Source organism: Salvelinus namaycush, chromosome 3 (assembly GCF_016432855.1).
Source record: "Salvelinus namaycush isolate Seneca chromosome 3, SaNama_1.0, whole genome shotgun sequence".
NCBI classification, from domain to species: domain Eukaryota; kingdom Metazoa; phylum Chordata; class Actinopteri; order Salmoniformes; family Salmonidae; genus Salvelinus; species Salvelinus namaycush.
The window spans coordinates 98,175,904-98,200,354 of record NC_052309.1 but is presented as its reverse complement, the minus strand read 5'-3'; the positions used below and the strand labels follow the sequence as shown (position 1 = coordinate 98,200,354).

General features: G+C 46.0%; 2 protein-coding genes across 2 annotated transcripts in view; one reads left to right on the top strand and one right to left on the bottom strand.

Annotated features, from left to right (window-relative positions):
• Positions 1-48: 48 nt before the first annotated feature.
• On the top strand, positions 49-21,890 carry LOC120043853 (tectonin beta-propeller repeat-containing protein 1-like). Its single transcript, XM_038988456.1, has 25 exons — positions 49-158; positions 1,659-1,891; positions 2,029-2,214; positions 2,494-2,616; positions 2,907-3,029; positions 3,832-4,006; positions 4,275-4,378; positions 4,514-4,615; positions 10,231-10,358; positions 10,881-11,353; positions 12,112-12,215; positions 12,377-12,532; positions 12,818-12,970; positions 13,678-13,835; positions 15,661-15,797; positions 16,466-16,559; positions 16,673-16,769; positions 16,925-17,004; positions 17,114-17,170; positions 17,255-17,429; positions 18,727-18,862; positions 19,440-19,532; positions 19,814-19,920; positions 19,988-20,113; positions 20,296-21,890. Exons 2-25 carry the CDS (start codon positions 1,667-1,669, stop codon positions 20,752-20,754), a joined length of 3,771 nt encoding a protein of 1,256 aa, XP_038844384.1. The 5' UTR covers positions 49-158; positions 1,659-1,666; the 3' UTR covers positions 20,755-21,890.
• lmtk2 (lemur tyrosine kinase 2) overlaps positions 21,858-24,451 on the bottom strand; it is a 31,876-nt gene continuing 29,282 nt past the window's right edge. The window contains exon 14 of the mRNA XM_038988751.1: positions 21,858-24,451. Coding sequence (XP_038844679.1) covers positions 24,423-24,451 — 29 coding nt within the window. The 3' untranslated portion in view covers positions 21,858-24,422.

The following is a 24,451-nucleotide window of genomic DNA, read 5'->3' as shown; positions in this document are numbered from 1 at the left end:
ATGTTAGCCAATCCGAGTAACAGTTCCTCCATTTCCTGTTGTGGATTTGGAACGAGACATACCTTCAGAATGGGAATAAAAAGCGGATAGAATAGAATAATCGGGTGGATGATTTGTCCCACTAAATGCAGCTAAACCTACAAGAACGGGGAAAGAGGGTAAGTGGGGCATTTGAACCTCTATATTGCTGTTGTAACGGAATATTGGATGATATGTTCGGGGACAGGACGAAAGTGGAGTCTATCAAGTCAGTGACACTTTGCAGGACAGGACTAGATGCATTGAAGTTGTCATGTTTTGCTGTTTGTCATCACCTCAAACCACAGTCAGTTGCCCGAAATATTCCTATTTCAATTTTCCTATTAATATTGAATTTCTTTCCAGGCTGGCGTGCATCAACATGCATGGCAGGTGTCCGGTTTTAACGCACCTGGGTGTCTGATATCATGACGCGTCTTATCAGTACCATTGACAACCGTTGATCGGTTTTCGTTATTCAGGTGCAAGCAGCTCCTTACTCCGTTATTCCTCGGTGCATTGGCTATGAAATCTACATAACCAGGCTACTCTAAACTGTTTAAGCAGCCTGCCCACACTGTTGACAGCATATAATTGGGACCGATGACACATCCAATTTTCCCATTCCAGTATTTATAGTGTTAGTGTTCCCACACGGCCGTATCTCCACGTTGCAGCACGTGTTTACCGGAGATGAAGGCGACCACCTGTGGTAATTAGCTGTGTAGATGCTCCAAACACCTGTGTGTAGGCCCAACGGAAGAAGGCCGCGAGAAACGTGTTATAACTGAACAATACTAGAGGCTTCAACTGTGATAAAGCCGTTTAAAACAAGTGTACAGTAAGTGTATATTTCGCATTTCTAAAATGTATTTTTGATATTAAAGTAAATGGCTTTGTTTCTAGAACCGTATCACAATTGAGAATCGATTCACATGGCTGCCAGAGCCAGTCTACCTCCTGATAATAACAAGGTACTTGGACCTTAAGGAGTAACGGTAGGCTCGCCTACACTCCTTAAGAGCACATTCTTGGGCTAGTAGGTAGCATACTGGAAAGAAAAAGCTGACTGTGTAGAAAACAAATCTGCTGACCGCTAAGCCAAAGATTTGTATAACTAACTCAAGATAGACTAGACTGTCGTTTCCAATGGGAGCAAATTAATCATAGTGGGCAGAGCCAAGCACGAACTAGCGAGATCCTATTTGCGTTTTCTAGCATGTATTTGCATCTTTCCGTTAGGGAACGCCTACTATGTGAAGTGCAAGTGTGCAGTAACTCTACAAAACTTAGTTCACTCTGTTCTTAACAGATTTTTAGTTTTGTGAACAGAACTGTATTCCGATCAAATGTTTAATCAATGAGAGTTAGCAGAACGCTGGCCAAAATCCGTTTCCCTCCATCTTCTCCCACTGCCTTGGCTTCCTCACGTCACCACATTTGGTGGTGAGTGGAAACGCTAACATCAATGCTTCAGATTTATACAACCGGTGAAACATCTGGCTCATTATTCTAACTGTGGCTAATCTAATCAGTCCATTAAGAGTCTAGACAACGCTCAGCACAGAGCATTGTTGTGTTACGGTAATGGCCGGGCCAGTGTGGTGAGAGGATTATAAACTGCCCGTGTTTATCATCAGGCCCCATCATGTCCAGCTCGCTCCTATGGGCAGTGGACGTATACGGGAAGGTGTACAGCCTATCCACCACCGGAGGGCGCTGGGAGCGTGACGAGGACACCCTCCTGGAGCTAAAGCGCGTTACCGCTGGACAGAGGTGCAGCTGGGGAATTGGCTGTGACCACCATGTTTACCTCAATATCGACCCTGGGGAGGTGCCAATTCGCTATCGAGAGGAGACCTATGAGAACCAGGTATTGTGATAATTCCATGTCACCTCTGCTAACATTTACTTATTTAAAAATGTGTGTGTGCGTGCCTGCATATGCACGTGCTTGCTTAGTGTCTGCGTGCTCAATTGTACTTTACAAAACTGTTTGTGTGGTTTCAGAGGTGGAACCCAGTGGACGGCTTCACTGACGTGCTGCTGCCCACTGACCGTTGGGCCTGGAGTGACCTCACAGGGGTGACCGCCCAGCCACTGCACAGCTTCCTGTTGCCCTCAAACAGCTGGGAGTGGGAGGGGGACTGGTACGTTGACCAGGTCTGCGCTGGAGGAGACCCCACTGAAACTGGGGTGAGAGACTGGAAGTTGGAACGCGAACTATTGCACAACAAGTCTGGGGTAGCAGGCTTTGAGGTGCTCAATAACACTATGGAGTGCATCTCAAACGATACCCTATTCCCTAGTGCACTACTTTTGATCAGAGCCCTATAGCTCCTACTCAAAAGTAGTGCACTCTAAAGCCTTGGATTCATTAAAACACACTGCTGTTGATTGAGACGGGCCAACTGCTGACCTCTGAACTCTTTGACTTGTCAGCTTAATTGTGTGTGCGTGCATCTGTGTGTTTAGGGCTGGGAGTATGCAGTGGACTTTCCTGCTAACTTCTCCAGAGAGAAGAAGTGGAACTCATGTGTTTGTCGCAGGCGATGGATTAGAGACAGGATATACAAAGCCAGAGGCTCTTGGACCAAGGTACAGTATGTTGGCCCACAACATGACTTGATTTGGTCCTCTTCACCTAATTGTGAGCAAATGTCGTCCACCATTAGTTTCTGTGTGAGATCTTTTTCCGAGCCTGGTCTATTTGTCTTGCCAACACACACGTGACAATGACCATAGAATTTGGGAGGACAGCACAAACCGTTCTAGGACCAGGCTAGGAGATGCCCACTGAAGGCTACATGCACTCCTGTAGGTATTACAATACCTCCAGTGAATATACTCTCGTTTTAACAGTTCCTCTCCTGACTGTACCCCCTCAGATCCCCTTGGACCACCCCAAGCAGCCCCCTCTCCCCCTCAGTGACATTAGCTGTGGAGGCTGGGAGATGAGCGACCAACCCGGGCGATATCACTTCCTGTGGGGTGTGTCCCAACAAGGACAGGTCAGTGTGGCTGATCCACCACAGGTTCTTCTGCTATGATGTTTCCTGTGCCTTAATTCACCTGCATACAAACCAATTCTTCACACACATTGACAATACCTTTCAAATGTAATGTTGCTCACCTTCATGTTTTGTACGAACTCGCACACTCAGACCTGCATATCTTAACGATGATAACCTAAAAACATAACATAATCTCAAAGTGTTGGCAACTTGGTGAGGTGTCAAATACAGCACACTAGACCATTGTGCAGTTCAAACATTTGGCCACTAGAGAGCATCATTACTCCAGCCATTGTCAATGCATTGCTTAACTTGGTCTTAGACTGTTCTTCATCTTTTACATCCAGTCTTGATCTACTATTCAAGGAATCTCTCAGCATACCATCCTCTATAGGGATAATATGTGAACATATCTTCCATTTACACCACTATAAATATAATGGACTGAGGTCAACGTCACTTACATCAGTGAATGTGAGACTTTGAAAGCAGCGGTTTTCTAAGTTTGTCATATGAAGTGCTTATATGCGAATGCTTTGTGTTCCTACCTTGACTAAATGTTGTTTCAGTCATCTTTTAATTATCAAATTATAGTAAAAATCTGCGCACACAGTAACTGAACTTCATTTGCATTTCAACCAGAATGTCTTAACTCTTGTAACCCTCAAGAGTTGAGATAACACAAGTCTTGAGTGGTAATGTGGACACACTCACGATAGTGTGATAACGACTAAGGCCCAGGGAAAGCTGAGTCAAGAACAGTTGAGACTAACCATGGCAGTGTTGCCTCCTCTCTCAGGTGTGGTTCAGGAGTGGCATCCTGCCACTGGTCCCTGAGGGCCAGTGTTGGGACGAGGTGGAGGCCCCCAAGGAGGTGGCCCAGATCTCTGCCGGACCAGGGGACTTGCTCTGGGCTGTACTCTGGGACGGACAGCTACTGGTCCGCACGGGCATCTGCCTGGACAGCCCTACAGGTATGGAGTGATATTAGGTCCACACAACCATCTTCTAGTATACTGATGATGTATTTGGCTATGTGTAAGGGATCATGTAGACCATGACTTGTATGATGTACCAGAGTTGGATGTGAAGCTAGGTAAAATTTGTGCTCTTTTGGCATATTTTACGCTTTTGTCCTATACGGCAGGTTTCCTCTAAAAGAACCCTGTTAGGTCAACTTTCTTGTCCTTTTATTGATTTTACACAATGACAGTACAAATAGTTTCTCTACTACCCTATCAGGTTCCTCCTGGGTGGTGGTGGATTCTCCCCCAGTAAAGGAGGGCGGAACCATCCATGTTGCTGTGGGGGTCAGCGTGGTGTGGGCCGTCACTAAGGACTACAAAGTGAGACAACATCCACCCCTTCCTGAACTTGTCTCCTAACCAGGAAGGACTCTGGGCCCTGTTGTAGTCTGTAGAGCAGTACAGTAGCCTCTCCTACAGAGCAGATCTATAAAGTGTGTGTGTGTGTGTGTCCAGGTGTGGTTTCGGCGGGGGGTGAACTCCCATAACCCCTGTGGCTCAGGATGGATCAGCATTGGAGGGGAGATGATGATGGTGGATGTGGGACTCAATGACCAGGTGAGACAACAGGGGATTTACATACACTAGATGACTAATAGGAGTGCTGTGTTGAAGCCACTCCCCCACATTGTAAAAACTATTTTGGAAGGTATAGAAATGCATTTATTAATGTGTACATTTGTTTTTGCCACGTTATTCTATTAAAGACACATTAATTCATACTTTAAAATGATATTATGCAAGCTAAACATAAAAATATATTTTAAAAAATTCCCTTAAAGTCAATTATTTTGAGATTACTGATGTTACTGTCCCCACTAAAACAAAATCATTAAATGCATGTAATTTTGTCCTTAACCTTTAATTGAAATACTGTAGAATTTCATTAATTCCCATGAAGCGCTCTTCCTACTGGGGAGTACCAATATGGCCGACCGGTGGCTTCAAAGTCTCTCAATGGCCAATACATAGCATCAGCATTCCAGGGTTTATATACATCATTGCACAACACACATCAGGACAATTTTTTTTCTGGTATATTGACATTTAGAAAATAGGACAAGATACTGATCATTACAAGACTTGCTGGTTCTCCTCTCTCAATGGAGAGTGCTGGTTAGAACCTTAGAGATGTGTTTGGCGGGGGGCTCTCATCCTCTGTGACAACCGAGTTCTGATTACAGTACCATTCTCTCATGTCGGTTTGATGATTAAGCATAATTAGATCCTGCACACATACCATTCAAGTCCTCGTCTGCCCCTTCACCTCCTCCCCCTTCTTCCCTAGCCCAGGTCCTGGCATTCCCAGCCTTGACAGATTCACATTTCCCTGGTGATGTATTTCTGTACAGGGCTGGAGTTTAAGTCAGGGTGGAGGTTGAAGGGGCTGCTGGCTCTGTTTCCCTCTGCTGAGTTTGAGAGGAGTTGCTAGTACAGCAAACTCGCCCCTCTGCCCTCCAGTCTCCATTCTCTCTTCTCCTTTCTACCCTTTCTCCCGTCTCCACCCCCTCCTCCTCTCCTAGGCGTGGGTGGTATCCAGCTTGTCATACCTTTGTAATCCAATGGTTAGCAATGCTAATAAGTAAATGTACAATTCCATAGAGAATGCATTGCATTGCGAACATTTTTATAGTCTCTGACCTAAAGTATTTGCAGGACAGACTTCCCAGCTCAAAGATATACAAGTAACAAAAAAATGCTACACAGTTTGCTGTACGCTCAAAACAAATATTAGACGGCAAGGCTGATGATCCAGGAGGGGATTCTCTCCTGTTACCAAGATAAACTGGATTTTTGGAAGAAGCTAACCACTTAGCTAGATAGCTAACTATCTTATAAATTAGCAAACCAAATGTACAACTGCAGAGCATTTAGCACAGTGGTCACCAACCGGTTGATCACGTTCGACTGGTCGACCTCCAAAGCATTCCTAGTCAATCACCAAACATCTCTGTAAAAAAGCCAACGATAAAGCCTTGCTTGCCTATTTCTTTTATTAGATGTGCCTGATTCAGCAGCTCTAGTGCCGGGAAGGCAGTGTTCCCATTTTGAACCATTTCATGTGTCTGAAGGTAGAACTCCACCTACCTGGCAGGCCCAGAGGGCAAATAAAGTGCACCTGTTGGCCCACCTCTGGCCAATCAGATAGCACAGATGACCGTGTGTGCACAGTTTCCTCGCGCCATAGACGGTTAAAAAGAAGCCTCGAACGCACAGTAAAGTTGCTGCTGTGAGATTTTAAAACCATGACTAGCGAGAGAGTCAATGAATATAGCAAAGAACTACAAAGAACTGCTGTTTTTTTAGTAAGTTTAAGTTGTTCAACACTTTTCTATAAGCCATAAAATGTGCATTCTCCCTACTTCCACTCACGCTACAACCAGCACTGCAGCTGCAATGAATGAGTATAGCAAAGGGTTTCCATAAGCTTGCATTGTCATTATTAGTGGCTTGTCTCTTTTAATATCAATAAATATTTCATTTTCTCTGGTCAGGAGTAACAAATTTGGTGCATGAAGCAGAAATAATGCAATATGACTTAAGTTTCGCTATCAGCTGGAAGACTGTCCTTTTCTCAGCAGAGAGAGGGAGAGGGAGGCAGCCTCACCGCTGCCTCTCACCTGACTGACTGTCAAATGCAGGCCATCAGTCCAGTAAAAAAATCAAGCTAATTATTATGCTCACTCAGCTGTCTCACAAGTAATACAACAAATGATCTATTATTAGGCTAACCACTAGGCTACCTGCCGCCCCAATAACAACATTGGCAGGACAATTCAAGCATAGCCAATAAGCGGTGATAAGCCTATAGCTTACTGCACAAACCTCGTTGCTACAGAACTGTTTTTAATTGGTTAATGTTGCAAAGGCTTACGTTAAGTCATGTTTAAAAAAATAAGGTGATCTTGACTCAAAGGTTGATGACCACTGATTTAGCACAATTTAGATGGTTAACTTAATAGTTCTAAGATATCTAGCTGGTAAACTGTTAGTTGTGAATTCCATACATGCTGTAACTAGATCACCTGGTTTGTGCTACACAGCAGTGAATAACTCACAAGTCTCTGGTTGTTGTGCTTGTAAACAAACAACACATGACTGGGGACTACCAGGAAGCTTCATAATGAAGAATGCAATCTTCTTTAGCTCCTAACATATTGCAGAAGTTGACTGCAGGTATTTACTTAAAAATAGCTACAAATATTCAAATGTACTGAGAAAAAAAAACTTCAAATAGTTATTGAAAAATAACTGTATTGAAAAACCATCCCGGAGTATATACGGTATACTGCTAAAGCCTAATTTCTCCTGTCTCTCGTTTGTCCCCCCCCCCTCATGATTCACCTGTCTCCCCTCTCCTACCTCCCTCTCCTGTCTCTCTCTTCCCCCTCCTCTCTGAAACAGGAGCCTTTCTCCGCTACACTAACCAGCGGCCCCAGCCCAGCCTTATATATCCTTGGCCTATATTCTGAGTGCCATATTGGACACAAGCTAATTTGAGTAGGGCAATACATCATAGCCCATATTTCAGTCCTGTCCCAGAGTTATGGATGCCACTTGTATTAGATGGCACTAGGGTTAAATGGCCTTTTAAAGTAGTACTTGACGCAGGCCTTTGGGTCAGTCTATATTGGTTTTTACTGTATCTATATTGTATTTTTACTATATCATAATGTATTTTTACTGTGGCCATATTGTACACTGCTCAAAAAAATAAAGGGAACACTTAAACAACACAATGTAACTCCAAGTCAATCACACTTCTGTGAAATCAAACTGTCCACTTAGGAAGCAACACTGATTGACAATAAATTTCACATGCTGTTGTGCAAATGGAATAGACAAAAGGTGGAAATTATAGGCAATTAGCAAGACACCGCCAATAAAGGAGTGATTCTGCAGGTGGTGACCACAGACCACTTCTCAGTTCCTATGCTTCCTGGCTGATGTTTTGGTCACTTTTGAATGCTGGCGGTGCTCTCACTCTAGTGGTAGCATGAGACGGAGTCTACAACCCACACAAGTGGCTCAGGTAGTGCAGCTCATCCAGGATGGCACATCAATGCGAGCTGTGGCAAGAAGGTTTGCTGTGTCTGTCAGCGTAGTGTCCAGAGCATGGAGGCGCTACCAGGAGACAGGCCAGTACATCAGGAGACGTGGAGGAGGCCGTAGGAGGGCAACAACCCAGCAGCAGGACCGCTACCTCCGCCTTTGAGCAGGAGGAGCCCTGCCAGAGCCCTGCAAAATGACCTCCAGCAGGCCACAAATGTGCATGTCTGCTCAAACGGTCAGAAACAGACTCCATGAGGGTGGTATGAGGGCCCGACGTCCACAGGTGGGGATTGTGCTTACAGCCCAACACCGTGCAGGACGTTTGGCATTTGCCAGAGAACACCAAGATTGGCAAATTCGCCACTGGCGCCCTGTGCTCTTCACAGATGAAAGCAGGTTCACACTGAGCACACGTGACAGAGTCTGGAGACGCCGTGGAGAACGTTCTGCTGCCTGCAACATCCTCCAGCATGACCGGTTTGGCGGTGGGTCAGTCATGGTGTGGGGTGGCATTTCTTTGTGGGGCCGCACAGCCCTCCATGTACTCGCCAGAGGTAGCTTGACTGCCATTAGGTACCGAGATGAGATCCTCAGAGCCCTTGTGAGACCATATGCTGACAAATGCACATTTGTGGCCTGCTGGAGGTCATTTTGCAGGGCTCTGGCAGTGCTCCTCCTGCTCAAAGGCGGAGGTAGCGGTCCTGCTGCTGGGTTGTTGCCCTCCTACGGCCTCCTCCACGTCTCCTGATGTACTGGCCTGTCTCCTGGTAGCGCCTCCATGCTCTGGACACTACGCTGACAGACACAGCAAACCTTCTTGCCACAGCTCGCATTGATGTGCCATCCTGGATGAGCTGCACTACCTGAGCCACTTGTGTGGGTTGTAGACTTCGTCTCATGCTACCACTAGAGTGAGAGCACCGCCAGCATTCAAAAGTGACCAAAACATCAGCCAGGAAGCATAGGAACTGAGAAGTGGTCTGTGGTCACCACCTGCAGAATCACTCCTTTATTGGGGGTGTCTTGCTAATTGCCTATAATTTCCACCTTTTGTCTATTCCATTTGCACAACAGCATGTGAAATGTATTTTCAATCAGTGTTGCTTCCTAAGTGGACAGTTTGATTTCACAGAAGTGTGATTGACTTGGAGTTACATTGTGTTGTTTAAGTGTTCCCTTTATTTTTTTGAGCAGTGTATTTTTACTATATCATGTATTTTTACTGTGGCCATATTGTATTTTTACTGTATTGTGTTCAACTGTTCTCTGGCATATATCCAACTTGACGCTCAACCCCCTAGAGTCTATTGATGTGTTGGTGCATCAATCTAAGTAACACAATAAATTAAGTCCTCATCAAAATCCATCAGTTTATGCAAGAAATATCTGCATGGGCTGCGTCTCATTCCGCCTGTCGTCCTTCCGCATATGCGGTGGAAAGTGGTAGAGCTACAGCTCTCAGACCAGGAGACATCCTGAAAATCTGTCTTCTCGCGAAAACGTCTGCAGCATCCAAACGGTTTGGCCTATAAACTAATATGACCACTCTATAGAAAGGGGAGACTCACCAACACGATGGTGTTCTTACAAGTGTCACGGGACTCAACGCTGATGTGACAACTTTTGTCTGCTACAAACTACTGACCCCACTGTAGAAAGGGGAGACTCATGAACATGGTGTCAGGGGACTCATCTAAACGTAACCCATACAAATGAATGTAAGGATTGAGGTCGTTTTGTGCCAACAAATAGACTTATAAGTAGTCCAGCCACGGTGGGGGTGGGATGTTTAGGATAACACTTTGTTTATGAAGAAGTAGTCCAGCCACGGTGGGGGTGGGATGTTTAGGATAACACTGTTTATGAAGAAGTAGTCCAGCCACGGTGGGGGTGGGATGTTTAGGATAACACTTTGTTTATGAAGAAGTAGTCCAGCCACGGTGGGGGTGGGATGTTTAGGATAACACTTTGTTTATGAAGAAGTAGTCCAGCCACGGTGGGGGTGGGATGTTTAGGATAACACTTTGTTTATGAAGAAGTAGTCCAGCCACGGTGGGGGTGGGATGTTTAGGATAACACTTTGTTTATGAAGAAGCCTTTTATATATGCTTTATTTAAAGGTGTGGGGAGTTGGAGAGGACCGTGGGCTGTACTTCAGGAAGGGTGTCACCCCATCGGAGCCCAGTGGGAGGGGCTGGATACCTGTTTCTGCCCAATGGGGTCACAGCAAAGAGATGGTCCAACCCAGGTCAGTTACATACAGAGAATGCTCACTTTCCAGTTTTTTTGCATTGTATTAGATTTCATGTATTTTGTATGCTGACATCTCAAAATAAATATCCATGTAAATGGCCATATCATCTTGTAAATGCCTGGACGCTCCTTCAGTTTCAGAAACGGACATGCATTTCAAAGAAATATACAGCGGTGCTGGCTAGACCAGCTAGATGGTCCATATTGGGTGGACCAGAATGTTTGGGTGGTGATTAGGTGTCCATGTGACACGTCTAGTAATTAGATTTAGCCACAGGCATTTTATTTATTGCTCAGAACCACCCGCTGGCCGCCAGTTGGGGAACACTGGTGTATATGTTCTTAACAATTACTGTACACAAGACGGAGATGCAGTTTAATTCTGATAGTTCTGTCATGTTATCAAATGATTTACTGAACTCTTTGGCTGTCACAAACATAATGTATGTGTGTCTTTGTGAGTGGTGCATTTATACTCATATGAGTGCCCCCCCCCCCTTCCGTCTCTGTTATTCAGTGCTGGCTGTGAGTTCGGGGGACAGGTGACCAATGCTTCCCATGGCTCTGTTCTGACCTGCGAGGACTCAGGGGACACAGAGCTCCTCCTCACCACCACCCCCCCAAGGCCACAGGACAACCCCAAAGCCTTCATCCCCACCAGTGACAGCTTCATCTCCAGCCTGGTGGCTGACCGTGAGCCCCTGAGGACCCCCACACCCTCCCCCAAAAAGCCACCCCAGGGGAAGGACAGCGAGGCCACCCCAGCCCCGATGTGCAATGTGGACCTGGAGGCAGCCCAGAGCCCCCAGGGAGAGGCATCTTCTCTAGGCAGGGCAGGGGACGTGGGACCCCCCACCTCAGTGGCCACCTACCCCCTGGGTCTGGAGTCTCTGGGTTTGGGGGAGGAGGACGGGCCTGTATGGGCCTGGATCTCTGGCGGAGGCTGTGACGTGGACCATACAGCTCAGATGACCTGGCTCAGGCCTGCAGGTATGGAGGAACAGTCACCAGCCTATCAGAATTTTCAGACCACTACCTAAAGTATGAAACGCACCAAGAATCTCACTGCTGATAGACTGCCGATAGGTACTTATCACAGTGGGAGGCCGTTCCTTCTCTTGCTAGAACAAAAGCGGTACCTGCTGCGTGCCGACCCGCTAGCGACGAACCTACCAATTCTACTTGTAGAATCACAATGCTCGTCAGTGGTCAAAATCTTGACTTTGAGCCAATCAGAGAGCACGAACCCTCATGTGGGGGAGCCACCAACAAAAAAACGTCCACGGATGAGCCGCTAGCTGACTAGTGGGGGCTATTCAGCAGGATAAATGTCCCAAAAAAGTAAAACCTGCAATGTTTTGTAGGAGCTCGAGGTGAGACACCATCCGTCAGCGCAATCTTAGCCTCTGTTGTGCTAGCTAGCGAATATGCTAACGCTAGCTAGCTAAACATTTGGCTATGGGCTGGCACTGGCGGTATGGGATTATCGAGAGTGAATTCGTCATCTTGCTAGGTATTGTCTGTGTGAACACTTAGAGATTGACTGCCGACACTGTTCAGAGGCAGGTAAACGTTACAATGTTACCGGTGTGTCTGAGCTCTACCTAACTTTACTTAACTAGTTAAATAGGCTACTTCTATTCGTTTTTCCTGGTGAAGTCACATGGTTAAGGAAAAATCCTTGTCCTGATATCTCTTTCAAACTCTTATATCACTTGTTTATCCTGTCTGTTACCTGTGTGCACCAGACCCATGCTCCACTGCCCTGTCCATCGCCCCTGTTGAACCAGAAGCCTCGACGGCTAGGAAGGCCGAGACCACCACCAGTAAGGAGCCAGTGGAGAGAAGTGCGGTAAGACTTCACGTTCTCACGTTTAGTCTTGTGACAGACTGTTAATAGTTTAACATCACTGATTATTTTTTTTTAGGAGTCATGATTTTGCTGAGGTGGTGCTAGAAGTAGGGACAGTGACTTTTTAAATGGAGTTGTCTAATGAACACTGTACGGGTCAGTCTGTGTGGGTGAGGAAGGGCAGCATGCGCTGGTGGAGGGACTGGAAGCCCTATCGCTGGGTGGATGTGGGCGTGGCCCTGGAGCAGTCCACCAACGTCAATGACAAGAGGGATGCCATCTTCTTCATCTACTTCACCCAGTATGATGAGAAGAAGGTGAGGGAGACTCAATGACACTCAAATTCCTTAAACATCCATCCATCCTTCCTCTCCATTGAAGTAGTCACTGAATAGAAATGACTGGAGAGGTGAAAGCCATGTTGTGGAGCCAATGTCTTTCTCACCTACAGTATCTAAAGAGTAGATACCTACTACTCAGAATATACTGCTATGCTACTGTACTGCTTTGAATTGTTCAATCATTTTCATTTCTAGATTGGTTGTCAGTGGTCAGAATTTATCCACTTTCTCCCTCTCCCTCTGTTTCTCTATCTTTCTCAGTACCTCCATGTGTTTATAAGTGATGTGACGGTGCTGGTTCCTGTGCTCAAGGAAAACTCCCATCATGCCTTTGCGGTGTACACGTCAGATAGCACAAAACAAAGATGGCCGCTGATCCTGGCTGCACAGACTGAGAAGGACATGGCTGACTGGGTAGGTCTGGAAAGGCCTCCATTCAGATAGAAACAGCACATATAATGTTTTGAATAGAGAATGGATAGATATTCTAATGGAATTTATTTTATTTTTTTACCTAGATTTTTTTTAAATCCAAATTCAAAACATTTTACAACAGCCTTCACGTTAACTTCCCAATTGAAGTAGCCTTGCCAGAGATAAGAGATTAGGGCTGAGTCCCAAATGGCACTCTATGGGCCCTGGTCAGAAGTAGTGCACTACATAGGGAATAGGGTGCCATGTGGGGCACTACATAGGGAATAGGGTGCCATGTGGGGCACTACATAGGGAATAGGGTGCCATGTGGGGCACTACATAGGGAATAGGGTGCCATGTGGGGCACTGCATAGGGAATAGGGTGCCATGTGGGGCACTACATAGGGAATAGGGTGCCATGTGGGGCACTGCATAGGGAATAGGGTGCCATGTGGGGCACTACATAGGGAATAGGGTGCCATGTGGGGCACTACATAGGGAATAGGGTGCCATGTGGGGCACAGCCACAGTACTTATCATAAGAGAGGATACCAGATACTCTAGAAAGTTTCACTGTTGTCCACATGCAATGTAAAGCCTTTACCTAAAACCACTTAGTAAATGTAGTCCAGTAATATTACTATTATCCATCTGGACTGTACCATTGGCCATATCTCTGAAGGGGTGTCATTGTCTTTCCTGTGCAGCTGTCCCTGTTGGCTGGGTGCTGCTGCGAGGCCAGAGGGATCAGGGGAACCCCCTCCCGACAGGCCCTGTGGTCAGTCACCTCCAAGGGGGACGTGATGGTCCACGAGCCCTCTCCCTGTCTGGAGGCCCCGGCACACACCTTGCCCTGTGACATGATGTGAGCTTTACCTTTACCGACATAACACACATTGAGCTTTACCTCTACCGACATACCACACACTGAGCTTTACCTCTACCGACATACCACACACTGAGCTTTACCTCTACCGACATAACACACATTGAGCTTTACCTCTACCGACATAACACACACTGAGCTTTACCTCAACCGACATAACACACACTGAGCTTTACCTCTACCGACACACCACACATTGAGCTTTACCTCAACCGACATACCACACACTGAGCTTTACCTCTACCGACACACCACACATTGAGCTTTACCTCTACCGACATACCACACACTGAGCTTTACCTCTACCGACATACCACACACTGAGCTTTACCTCTACCGACATACCACACACTGAGCTTTACCTCTACCGACATAACACACATTGAGCTTTACCTCTACCGACATAACACACACTGAGCTTTACCTCAACCGACATAACACACACTGAGCTTTACCTCTACCGACACACCACACATTGAGCTTTACCTCAACCGACATACCACACACTGAGCTTTACCTCTACCGACACACCACACATTGAGCTTTACCTCTACCGACATACCACACACTGAGCTTTACCTCTACCGACATACCACACACTGAGCTTTACCTCTACCGACATACCACACACTGAGCTTTACCTCTACCGACATACCACACACTGAGCTTTACCTCTACCGACATACCACACACTGAGCTTTACCTCTACCGACATACCACACACTGAGCTTTACCTCTACCGACATAACACACACTGAGCTTTACCTCTACCGACACACCACACATTGAGCTTTACCTCTACCGACATACCACACATTGAGCTTTACCTCTACCGACATAACACACACTGAGCTTTACCTCTACCGACACGCCACACATTGAGCTTTACCTCTACCGACACGCCACACATTGAGCTTTACCTCTACCGACACGCCACACATTGAGCTTTACCTCTACCGACACGCCACACATTGAGCTTTACCTCTACCGACATGCCACACATTGAGCTTTACCTCTACCGACACGCCACACATTGAGCTTCACCTCTACCGACACGCCACACATTGAGCTTCACCTCTACCGACACGCCACACATTGAGCTTCACCTCTACCGACACGCCACACATTGAGCTTCACCTCTACCGACACGCCACACATTGAGCTTCACCTCTACCGACACGCCACACATTGAGCTTCACCTCTACCGACACGCCACACATTGAGCTTCACCTCTACCGACACACTCAGTTCTCTCTCCTTTTTTCATCCTTGCTCTTTTCAACAATGATTTGTCAAGTGATCTTTCTACCATGCTCCCCTCTAGCGCCCAGTGCAGAGCAGCCACTTACACACTGTAGCATGTTTCTTCACTGCTTTAAGGCCAAACAACCATGTACCTCTGTTCTTGCACTCATATAGCTAACACTTTGGATGTCCACTGTTGTTTGGCTAACATAACTCTCCTGACGTCGATCGTAGCTACTACTAATCTGCTAAAACAATGATCTTATCTCTGGTAATCTTAAGCATAGTGCTAAGCTCTAACTTCTGTCTTATTGCTAACAATTGGTGCAAGTGTCTCTGTCTCTTTTGCTGGATGCTAACCACAGGTGGCTGGTGGCACCTTCATTGAGGATGACGGCCTCATACTAATGGCTGGAACGTAATAAGTGGAATGTTATCAAGCACATGGTTTCCATGTGTCTGACACCACTCCAGATATTATGAACCGCTCGTCAGCCTCCTGTGATGCTAACGCTGTCTGGGCGCTAACTGCTAGCTGTACTGTCTGGTCCTGGTACAGGTTTTGGCTGCAGGTCCCGGGCCACCTGCGCTGTGTAGAGTCTAACAGTCTGGGTGTGGTGTGGGGGATCGGGTATGACGGCACCGCCTGGGTCTACTCTGGTTCGGGCAGCGCTGCTGGGGAAGAGCCCCCTCAGGGTAATAAATGACCCCACAACTCAGTCTTCCAGGCCACCACAGTCTTGGGTTGTGTTCATTAGGTACCAAACGGACGAAAACGGACTACCCAGACTTGTCCAATAAGAAACACTTATTTTCAATTTACTTTGCAAAAAAAAAAAAAATCCCTTAATGAACATGCCTGTGATGGTTTTCAATCATTTCTTCCATGTAGCTGAAGTCATTGATTGACCTTAATTAAAGATGCAATCCAGCAAACACTGAGTACGGTTCTTGAGGACTCAAGTAGTTCACCCCTGCCTTTGCTAGTCCACCCTGTAAGCTTCTTTCACCTTTACACTTTAAGCTTCTTTACCTTCAACCTACAGTAGGTTGACGGTAACAAAGATTATGACAAGTTTTGATTCCATGTGGAAACTGTTAGAAAATAAACAGTTATGGGATATTAGAATCCTCCTGTTTTAACCTTTGTCATCTTCAACCTAGCCTTCAACCTGTTTCTACAGCCAAAACAGTCAAATTACAAAGTGTTATAGCTAAGTTATATTTTAATACACAACTCCAGGTATAAAGTAACAATTCAAGTAATGTATTAGAGAACTAGATAGTCAATGGCCTTATTACTGATGAATAACTTACAACATCAGACTTATTATAGCAGAGTTGTGCCTTTCCTCTGTTTGTAGGAGACAGGGGCATCCTGCCCACACAGACAGATGGAAGGACTGTGTACATCTTTGAGAACCAGCGATGGAACCCCATGACCGGATACACAGACAAGTACTACGATCTGTCTCACGTGACTGTTGGCCGGGTTGTAATAATGTCCTAGACACTTCCGACTGCTCCTCTACAGGTCAGTGTGTGTAATATACACTTTGCCACCCTTGCAGGCTTCTCCCCACAGACCGGTTCCCGTGGAGTGATGACAATGGCTTTACAGAGTGCACCAAGTCCACCACCCACCCACCCTCGCCTCAGTGGAGCTGGGTAGGTAGTCCTAGTCCCTGAACCCCTACACCCTCAAACCTCTTATTACAACTAACACACAGTCCAATGTTGTATTTAATGTAACTGTATGTTGACTTGTTAATGTTGTACTCTCCCCCTCCATCTCAACATGAAACATGCCTCTGCTTTGCCAGGTGACAGAGTGGGCCGTCGACTTCGCTTTCTCAGGAGGGACAGACAAAGAGGGGTGGCAGTATGCAGCAGACTTCCCTGTGTAAAATACATATATACATTCATATCTGATCAACCCTATATAATGGCGAACACTTATCTTAGAAAAAGTAAAGTGTGTTGATTGACTGTGTTCTGTGTCTGTCATGTAGGACGTTTCATGGGAACAAGAGCCTGAAGGACTTTGTCAGACGTCGGCGCTGGGTCAGGTATAGTCTCACTCACTCAAACATTTCATTAGGAAGAGGATGATGATGATGATGATGATGATGATGTTTGTTGTTTCCACACAGGAAATGTAAAATCACCCTGACTGCCCCATGGCAGGAAGTCCCACCCATCCCCCTAAGTGACATCACAGTGTTGCCGTCCCTGGCTCAGAGCAGTATGGAGCAGGTCCCAGTCTGGGGCCTCAGTGACAAGGGGGACGTCCTGTGTCGCCTGGGGGTCACCCCCCAAAACCCTGCGGTGAGGAACACACCCAACCTGGGACTTTAACCAAAGACACTCATTACTACATCACAGAATAACATCCTCTTTGCTTGAACAAACATCACTGTTATTCTTCTATATAACAGAGTTCAGCACCCTCTTCTTCTGGGAAGGCTTTCCACTAGATGTTGGAACATTGCTGCAGGGACTTGCTTCCATTCAGCCACAAGAGCATTACTGAGGTCGGGTGTCAGGCCTGGCCCGCAGTCTGAGTTTCAATTCATCCCAAAGGTGTTCGATGGAGTTGAGATCAGGGCTCTGTGCAGGCCATTCAAGTTCTTCCACACCAATCTTGACAAACCATTTCTGTATGGACCTTGCTTTGTGCATGGGGCATTGTCATGCTGAAACAGGAAAAGGCCTTCCACAAAGTTGGAAGCACAGAATCGTCTAGAATGTAATTTTATGCTGTAGCGTTAAGATTTCCCATCACTGGAACAAAGGGACCTAGCCCGACCCATGAAAAACCACCCCAGACCATTATTCCTCCTCCACCAAACTTTACAGTTAGCACTATGCCTTTGGGCAGGCAGTGTTTTCCTGGCATCTGCCAAACCCAGATTCGTCCATCGGATTTCCAGATGGTGAAGCATGATTAGTCACTCCAGAGAACGGGTTTCCACTGCTCCAGAGTCTAATGGCGGCGAACTTTACCCCATTCCAGCTGATGCTTGGCATTGCGCATGGCTATCTTAGGCTTGTGTGTGTGACTGTTTGGCCATGGAAACCCATTTCATGACGCTCCAGACGAACAGTTCTTGTGCTGATGTTGCTTCCAGAGGCAGTTTGGATCTCGGTAGTGTTGCAACCGAGGACAGATGATTTTTACGTGCTTCAGCACTCAGCAGTCCCGTTCTGTGAGCTTGTGTGGCCTACCTCTTCGCGGCTAAGCCGTTGTTGCTCCTAGACGTTTCCACTTCACAATAACAGCACTTACAGTTGACCAGGGCAGCTCTAGCAGGGCAGAAATCTTATGAACCGACTTGTTGGAAAGGTGGCATCCTATAACAGTGCCACGTTGAAAGCCACTGAGCTCTTCAGTAAGGGCCATTCTACTGTCTTTGTCTATGGAGATTGCATGGCTGTGTACTCAATTGTATACACAGGTCAGCAACCGGTGTGGCTTAAATAGCTGAACCCACTAATTTAAATGCGTGTCCACATACTTTTGACAATGTTTTGTTGCTAGTACTGTAAATATGTTTATGTTCTATTACATTCTGTGGTGCTGTCCTGTTGATTGTTCATGCTATCTCTGACCATACCATCCCAGGGTTCCTCGTGGCTCCACGTGGGTACTGACCAGCCCTTCAAGTCCATCTCCATCGGGGGAGGTCACCAGGTGTGGGCCATCGCCAGGGACAGAGCTGTGTTCTACAGGGGCTCAGTGTCTGCCAGCAACCCTGCAGGTGAGACCCAAATGCTGGGGAGGATCTTCTGAGATGCTGGATAGATATGGATGGCCTACAGTGCTCTATGACTGAAATACACAACTACAAATACATTTCTTTTTTAAAGCACATGATGGCCTGTTTCCTAGACAAAGATCACTGTAAGGCTAGTACTGGACATACCACTCATTATACTCTATTCCAGGCGGTGTCAGAGGAAGGCCCTAAAAATTGCCAAAGACTCCAGCCACCCTAGTCATAAACTGTTCTCTCTGCTACCGCACGGCAAGCGGTACTGGAGCACTAGGTCCAAAAGGCTTCTTAACAGCTTCTACCCCCCATAAGACTTCTGCACAGTTAACCAAATGCCCCCCCCCCTTGTTTTGTTTGCACTGCTGCTACTCGCTGTTTATTATTTATGCATAGTCACTTTACCCCTCCCTACATGTACATATTACCTCGACTAACCTGTACCCCCACACATTGACTCGGTACCGGTAACCCTGTATATTGCTTCATTATTTTATTGCTGCATTGTTGGTTAAGGGCTTGTAAGTTAGTCAACTAGTTTTAGTTGTTTGTCATTGTCCTGCAGGAGAGTGTTGGTACCACATCCCTTCCCCACCCAAACAGAGCCTCAGACAGCTGTCTGTAGGGAGAACCTCGGTCTACGCCGTGGACGAAAACAGTGAGTAGCCACAACCTGTGGGTCAGCTCTTTCAATGCTTGCTTTGCAGGAGAGCTGCTCTCTGGTAAGTCAATGAAGGAATGTATTTAATTGACAGGGACAGTGCACATTAATCAACATCAATGTAAATGTGCCTGGATAAGGAAAATGTATATTTCCATCTGTACTTTCAACCGTAATCCCTAGATGGATGAATCGACAAGCAGGATCAATGTTTCCTAACTAATGGAATATTTAGTTAACTCTCTCCTGGCCACTGTTCTCCCCTGCTGTGTGTGTAGGTAACCTGTGGTACAGACAGGGCCTGACTCCCAGCTACCCCCAGGGCTCAGCCTGGGAGCTCATCTCCAACAACGTGACCAAAGTCTCAGTAGGACCTCTAGATCAGGTCAGTACAATGCTTTTTTTGTGCTACTTTTAGTGGTAAGTTAACTTATTTTCTACTTCAATACCAGGTATGGGTGATAGCAGACTGGGTCCCAGGCTGCCCCAGTGAGCTGTCTGTCCCTGGAGCTGTCTGTCACAGGCTGGGGGTGGGACCTATGCAGCCCAAGGGCCAGTCCTGGGACTACGGCATCGGGGTGAGTCATTACCAACTTGGTGTTCGCTCCAAAGACATTGGCCGTGTCCCAAATAAATCACTTTTTATCAGAGGCCTATGGGCCAGACATTGTACAGTATCTGAAATACCTCCGTTAAGATGGTAATGGAACAGATGTAATGCAAGAGATGTTACGTTAATGTGAGGAACACTGTCTTTCAGGGAGGATGGGAGCACATCAGTGTGAGAGGGAACTCCACAGAGGCTCTACGTGCCACCCCGGCCCTTACTGGATCCACCCCCCGTAGCCCACTCCCTGCCAGGCCAGTCCTTACTGGATCCACCCCCCGTAGCCCACTCCCTGCCAGGCCAGTCCTTACTGGATCCACCCCCCGTAGCCCACTCCCTGCCAGGCCAGTCCTTACTGGATCCACCTCCTGTAGCCCACTCCCTGCCAGGCCAGTCCTTACTGGATCCACCCCCCGTAGCCCACTCCCTGCCAGGCCAGTCCTTACTGGATCCACCCCCCGTAGCCCACTCCCTGCCAGGCCAGTCCTTACTGACGCCACCCCGCATAGCCCACTCCCTGCCAGACCAGTCCGTACTGACACCACCCCCCGTAGCCCACTCCCAGCCAGGATACCTTTGTCACAGGAGAACGGGAACTCTGTGGGTCTGTAGGGTCCCTACTAACCCGCCCCGTTCCTACATCTCTACCCACAGCCCTGTGTGTGCCTGATTCCATTTCCAACCCTGGTTGCACATTTTTGCTACAACCCAGCACCAACATGGTAATGTTGGTCTAAATGTAAAGACCATGAATTGGTTGGATATTTAAATCACTTAGTGTTAGGCTGAAACATGTTGGCCACCTTTGACCCAGCACTGGAAGTATTAGTGCTTCTGTCAGTTTATCCAGTCCACGGTCTGTGAAACTTAGTGGCAGGTGCTAGGAGAAGTAGCTAGGGTGAGAAATGGAACCAAGCCTGTGTCCCATACCAAGACACTGACTGCCTACGCCACTCCCTTGGACCTCCGTGTAGTCTTGCTTTGTATGATTTTGTTTTGGCTTTCTCATTTGCCTAGTTGACACACTACCTTCTCATCAAGGTCTATGTATGCTTTAGCATTTATTTTTTGGTTTACTGTCATCTTGGTTTGGCCTGCATGATGTTTGCAATAGCTTTTTCTTCAGAACTAAAAATATCAACTCTAGTCATAGCTCTGGGCTTCCATGACAAGGATTATTTAATCAGTCAATTTGCAACCAGATTTTTTTCCTCAGATGGTAGTAAATAATACAAATGAATAGCATCTATTTGCTGTGTTATGTATTGTTACATCCAGAATGTTATTAATAGGACCAGGAGTTCTTTCTGCTCAGATCACATGATCTGCAGAAGCTCCAGGCTCTAGTTATGACATCCCTGGTGGATTACTTCAGTATTCCATGCAGATACTGAGGCTGGAGTGCATACATTGCACTACAATGACAATTTCCTGGATGTTTGGCGATTGCATTTTGTAGTCATGTCAGCTACCTTTAAGTGCAGCGTAATGTCTGAGTTTGCTGTGGCCTTGACTGTTGAGGATACAAGGACAGACAACTGAAATAAATTCCAAAACAGCTCTGCAACCTTGGGTGTTCTTTGTATGGGCCTGGAGTGATGCATTAGTACACCTGTACAAACATACTAAATGTTATGTAAAGAACCTATTTAACATTTTGTTCTACCAAGATGGGATTGATGGTTGAGTAACACAATGGCTACAATCAGACAAGCTATAGAAGTAAATGTGCATTTATTTCCATATTAAACATTTCATTCAAATACACTAAGCATGATCATCAATATGAAGTAAAAATATTACAATTTGTAAAATTTACGGACAGAATTGATTTTCCTGTTTGTCTTAAGGTGCTTCGCAATAGTATTTTTAGGAAATGTCCGGCGCTAATAGTGGAATAGTATTACTTACCTGCCAGTGTTGTGATATTCTCATTGATATCTCCTGCCGGAGTGGCAGCTTGTCAAAATGGGAAAGTTGTTCTGACTTATCTAGGGGAAATGTAACTTCCTGGTTATTACACTTCAAAAACAAGCACTGAATTATATAAGTAAACAGCCTTTTTAAAGCTGGTGAGCCGAAAGTTGCTTTTGGTACACGAATATATTTCACACTGAAATTGAGCGAAGTGTAGAATTTTAGCGATTTCCACTAGACGGTAGTCAGAACAGCTTTCCCATTTTGGCAACTGATGCTGCTCTGGCAGGAGAACAGCAATCAAACCGCTAGTAGGGTAGTCTCTTACATATCATTCCACTGTTATGACATTTTCTGAAATTACAATTCAATCTTGTAGCACCTTTAATTTAACCGTTGTCACTTTTTACCGTGATATGTTACTCTTTAAACGCTGACTTAAATGACAAAATAACCTCATACCTAGGACTTGATTACATCATTCCCCATGTACAGACAAAATTAAACATTTATATACATCAGTACAGTTCAACATTAAGTTAGCCTTCTCAAATGTGCAAGATTAAGCAAATGTATATACTGTAGAATAAAACAGGATTTCCTTAAAATACATTTCAAGTTTAACTGAAAGAACACAGGCTGCTGGTAGTAAAGAGGTTAACCTTGTCTAGAACACTGGAGGTGAGGACAAAGGGTTTCTATCCACTTGTTCATAGGGGAAACCTTGACACTAAACCAAGAGCTATCCATCGTTTCATCTGTGTAGAACCCATTGAGTCTGGAAGAACAGTTTGAACTACAGGAACAGAAAGACCATGAAGCTCACCTCACTGATCCAGCTGAATAATTGTTTATATACATCATTGATCGTGACACAGTCCAACCTTGCTGCACACCGGAGACAGTCCGTTGAGTGGTGCATGATAGCCGGGTTGCTTTGGCAATGTCCGTAATCTTTACCTGGGCTGTGTCACATGCAGTAGTTAGTGAATAACCCGTGCAGAAAATAAAACTCAGTATGAGTGTAGAACTGGTTTGACATAGTAAACAAAACAAAGAACAGGCATGTCTGTCTTGGTACAGTCCAATGACAACTAGGGGTTGAGTTAATGTAAGATCCCTGCACAGTACCAGAGAAATGATCTGCGTGCCGTTTGGGACAGTGACACATCCCTACTGGCTCCTATTAAACAAATAAAAAGGTGCACATGTTTCACAAAACAAAAACAATGCAAACGCAGTCACTAGGCTTGTCAGGACAAAATGTATTGACCTCTTCATAATCATGTGATTCCTGGAGTGAACAGGGAGATTATATTTTTGTAATCAGTATGAAATAGGCACTACGATAAGACCCATTGATTGGTGAAGAAACTGGACAAACCTTGAAGTCCCATACTGTTAATTCAAACCATGGCTTGTGGCAATGTTACCTTATCCAATACTTCTACTGATGGTGTTTAACTGAACTTCCTTCATATGAATGAACTGTAATGCTGTCAGACCTCTCCTGTTCCATGGTTCTAACTAGAACACTGACTGTTCCTATAGCAACCAAGCAGGGGCTCATTTCAATTATACAGATGGGATGTATGGACGGTGAATGAGTCAATCACCAAAACTTGGTTCCTTAAATTCCTAATATACCTCTTCCAGTCTTGACCATCTCCTGTTGAAGCATACACACTTCATGAGTAGACCTGACAATAAATACATTTCCAAAAGGCAACTCCTGTAATAATCGCACAATGTAGCAAAGGTGCTAATGAGCAGTGTTACGCCCAAGGGCCTTGGTGTTTTAGTCAGCCTGATCCAAAGAGCTCATTATTCCTATTTGATTGATTGCAGACACAGGGGCTGTGGTTCAATCAGGGCTTCAAAATAAAAGTGTATTTTTGGGGTGAAACAGAATCCCCTCAGGAAAGGAGGACATTAACCAAACACTTGGAATGCGCTCGACAAGTCTTAAAGCAAACAAAGTCAGGTCAGTTTTGTCTGTTCTTCCTGCTGCATTGCACTGATGGGGGGGGGGGGGGAGAACAAGGCTCAGAGGACTGACTGAGCCTCAACTGTTTATTTGCTAAGAGGCTTTTGGTGGAAGGAAGGGGATTTTGTTGAGGGCGTTGTGGTTGTCGGAGCCTCTGGCTCAGTCTGTTTCTAGTTCTCTTCATATGATGATGGGGGGGGGGGGGGGGGGCAGTTCTGCCTGAGAAGAGAAGCATCCACGGCCTTCATAACAGTGTCATCATCCGTTCCATCTTTAGCCTGCATGTTGAGCTCTCCTACATTCACCTGACGTTGTACGAGGCTCTGGGTCCATTCCCCTCAGAAGTGGGGGGGAAACGGTCCCTTCCACATGCACCTTAGTCTTTATCTCCTTCTTCACTGCTTC

Coding starts and splice junctions, on each gene's coding strand:
- LOC120043853 (XM_038988456.1), top strand. CDS start 1,667: ATGTCCAGCTCGCTCCTATGGGCAGTGGACGTATACGGGAAGGTGTAC. Junction 2,215..2,493: donor GAGACCCCACTGAAACTGGG/GTGAGAGACTGG, acceptor CTGTGTGTTTAG/GGCTGGGAGTATGCAGTGGA. Junction 17,005..17,113: donor TATGCAGCAGACTTCCCTGT/GTAAAATACATA, acceptor TCTGTCATGTAG/GACGTTTCATGGGAACAAGA.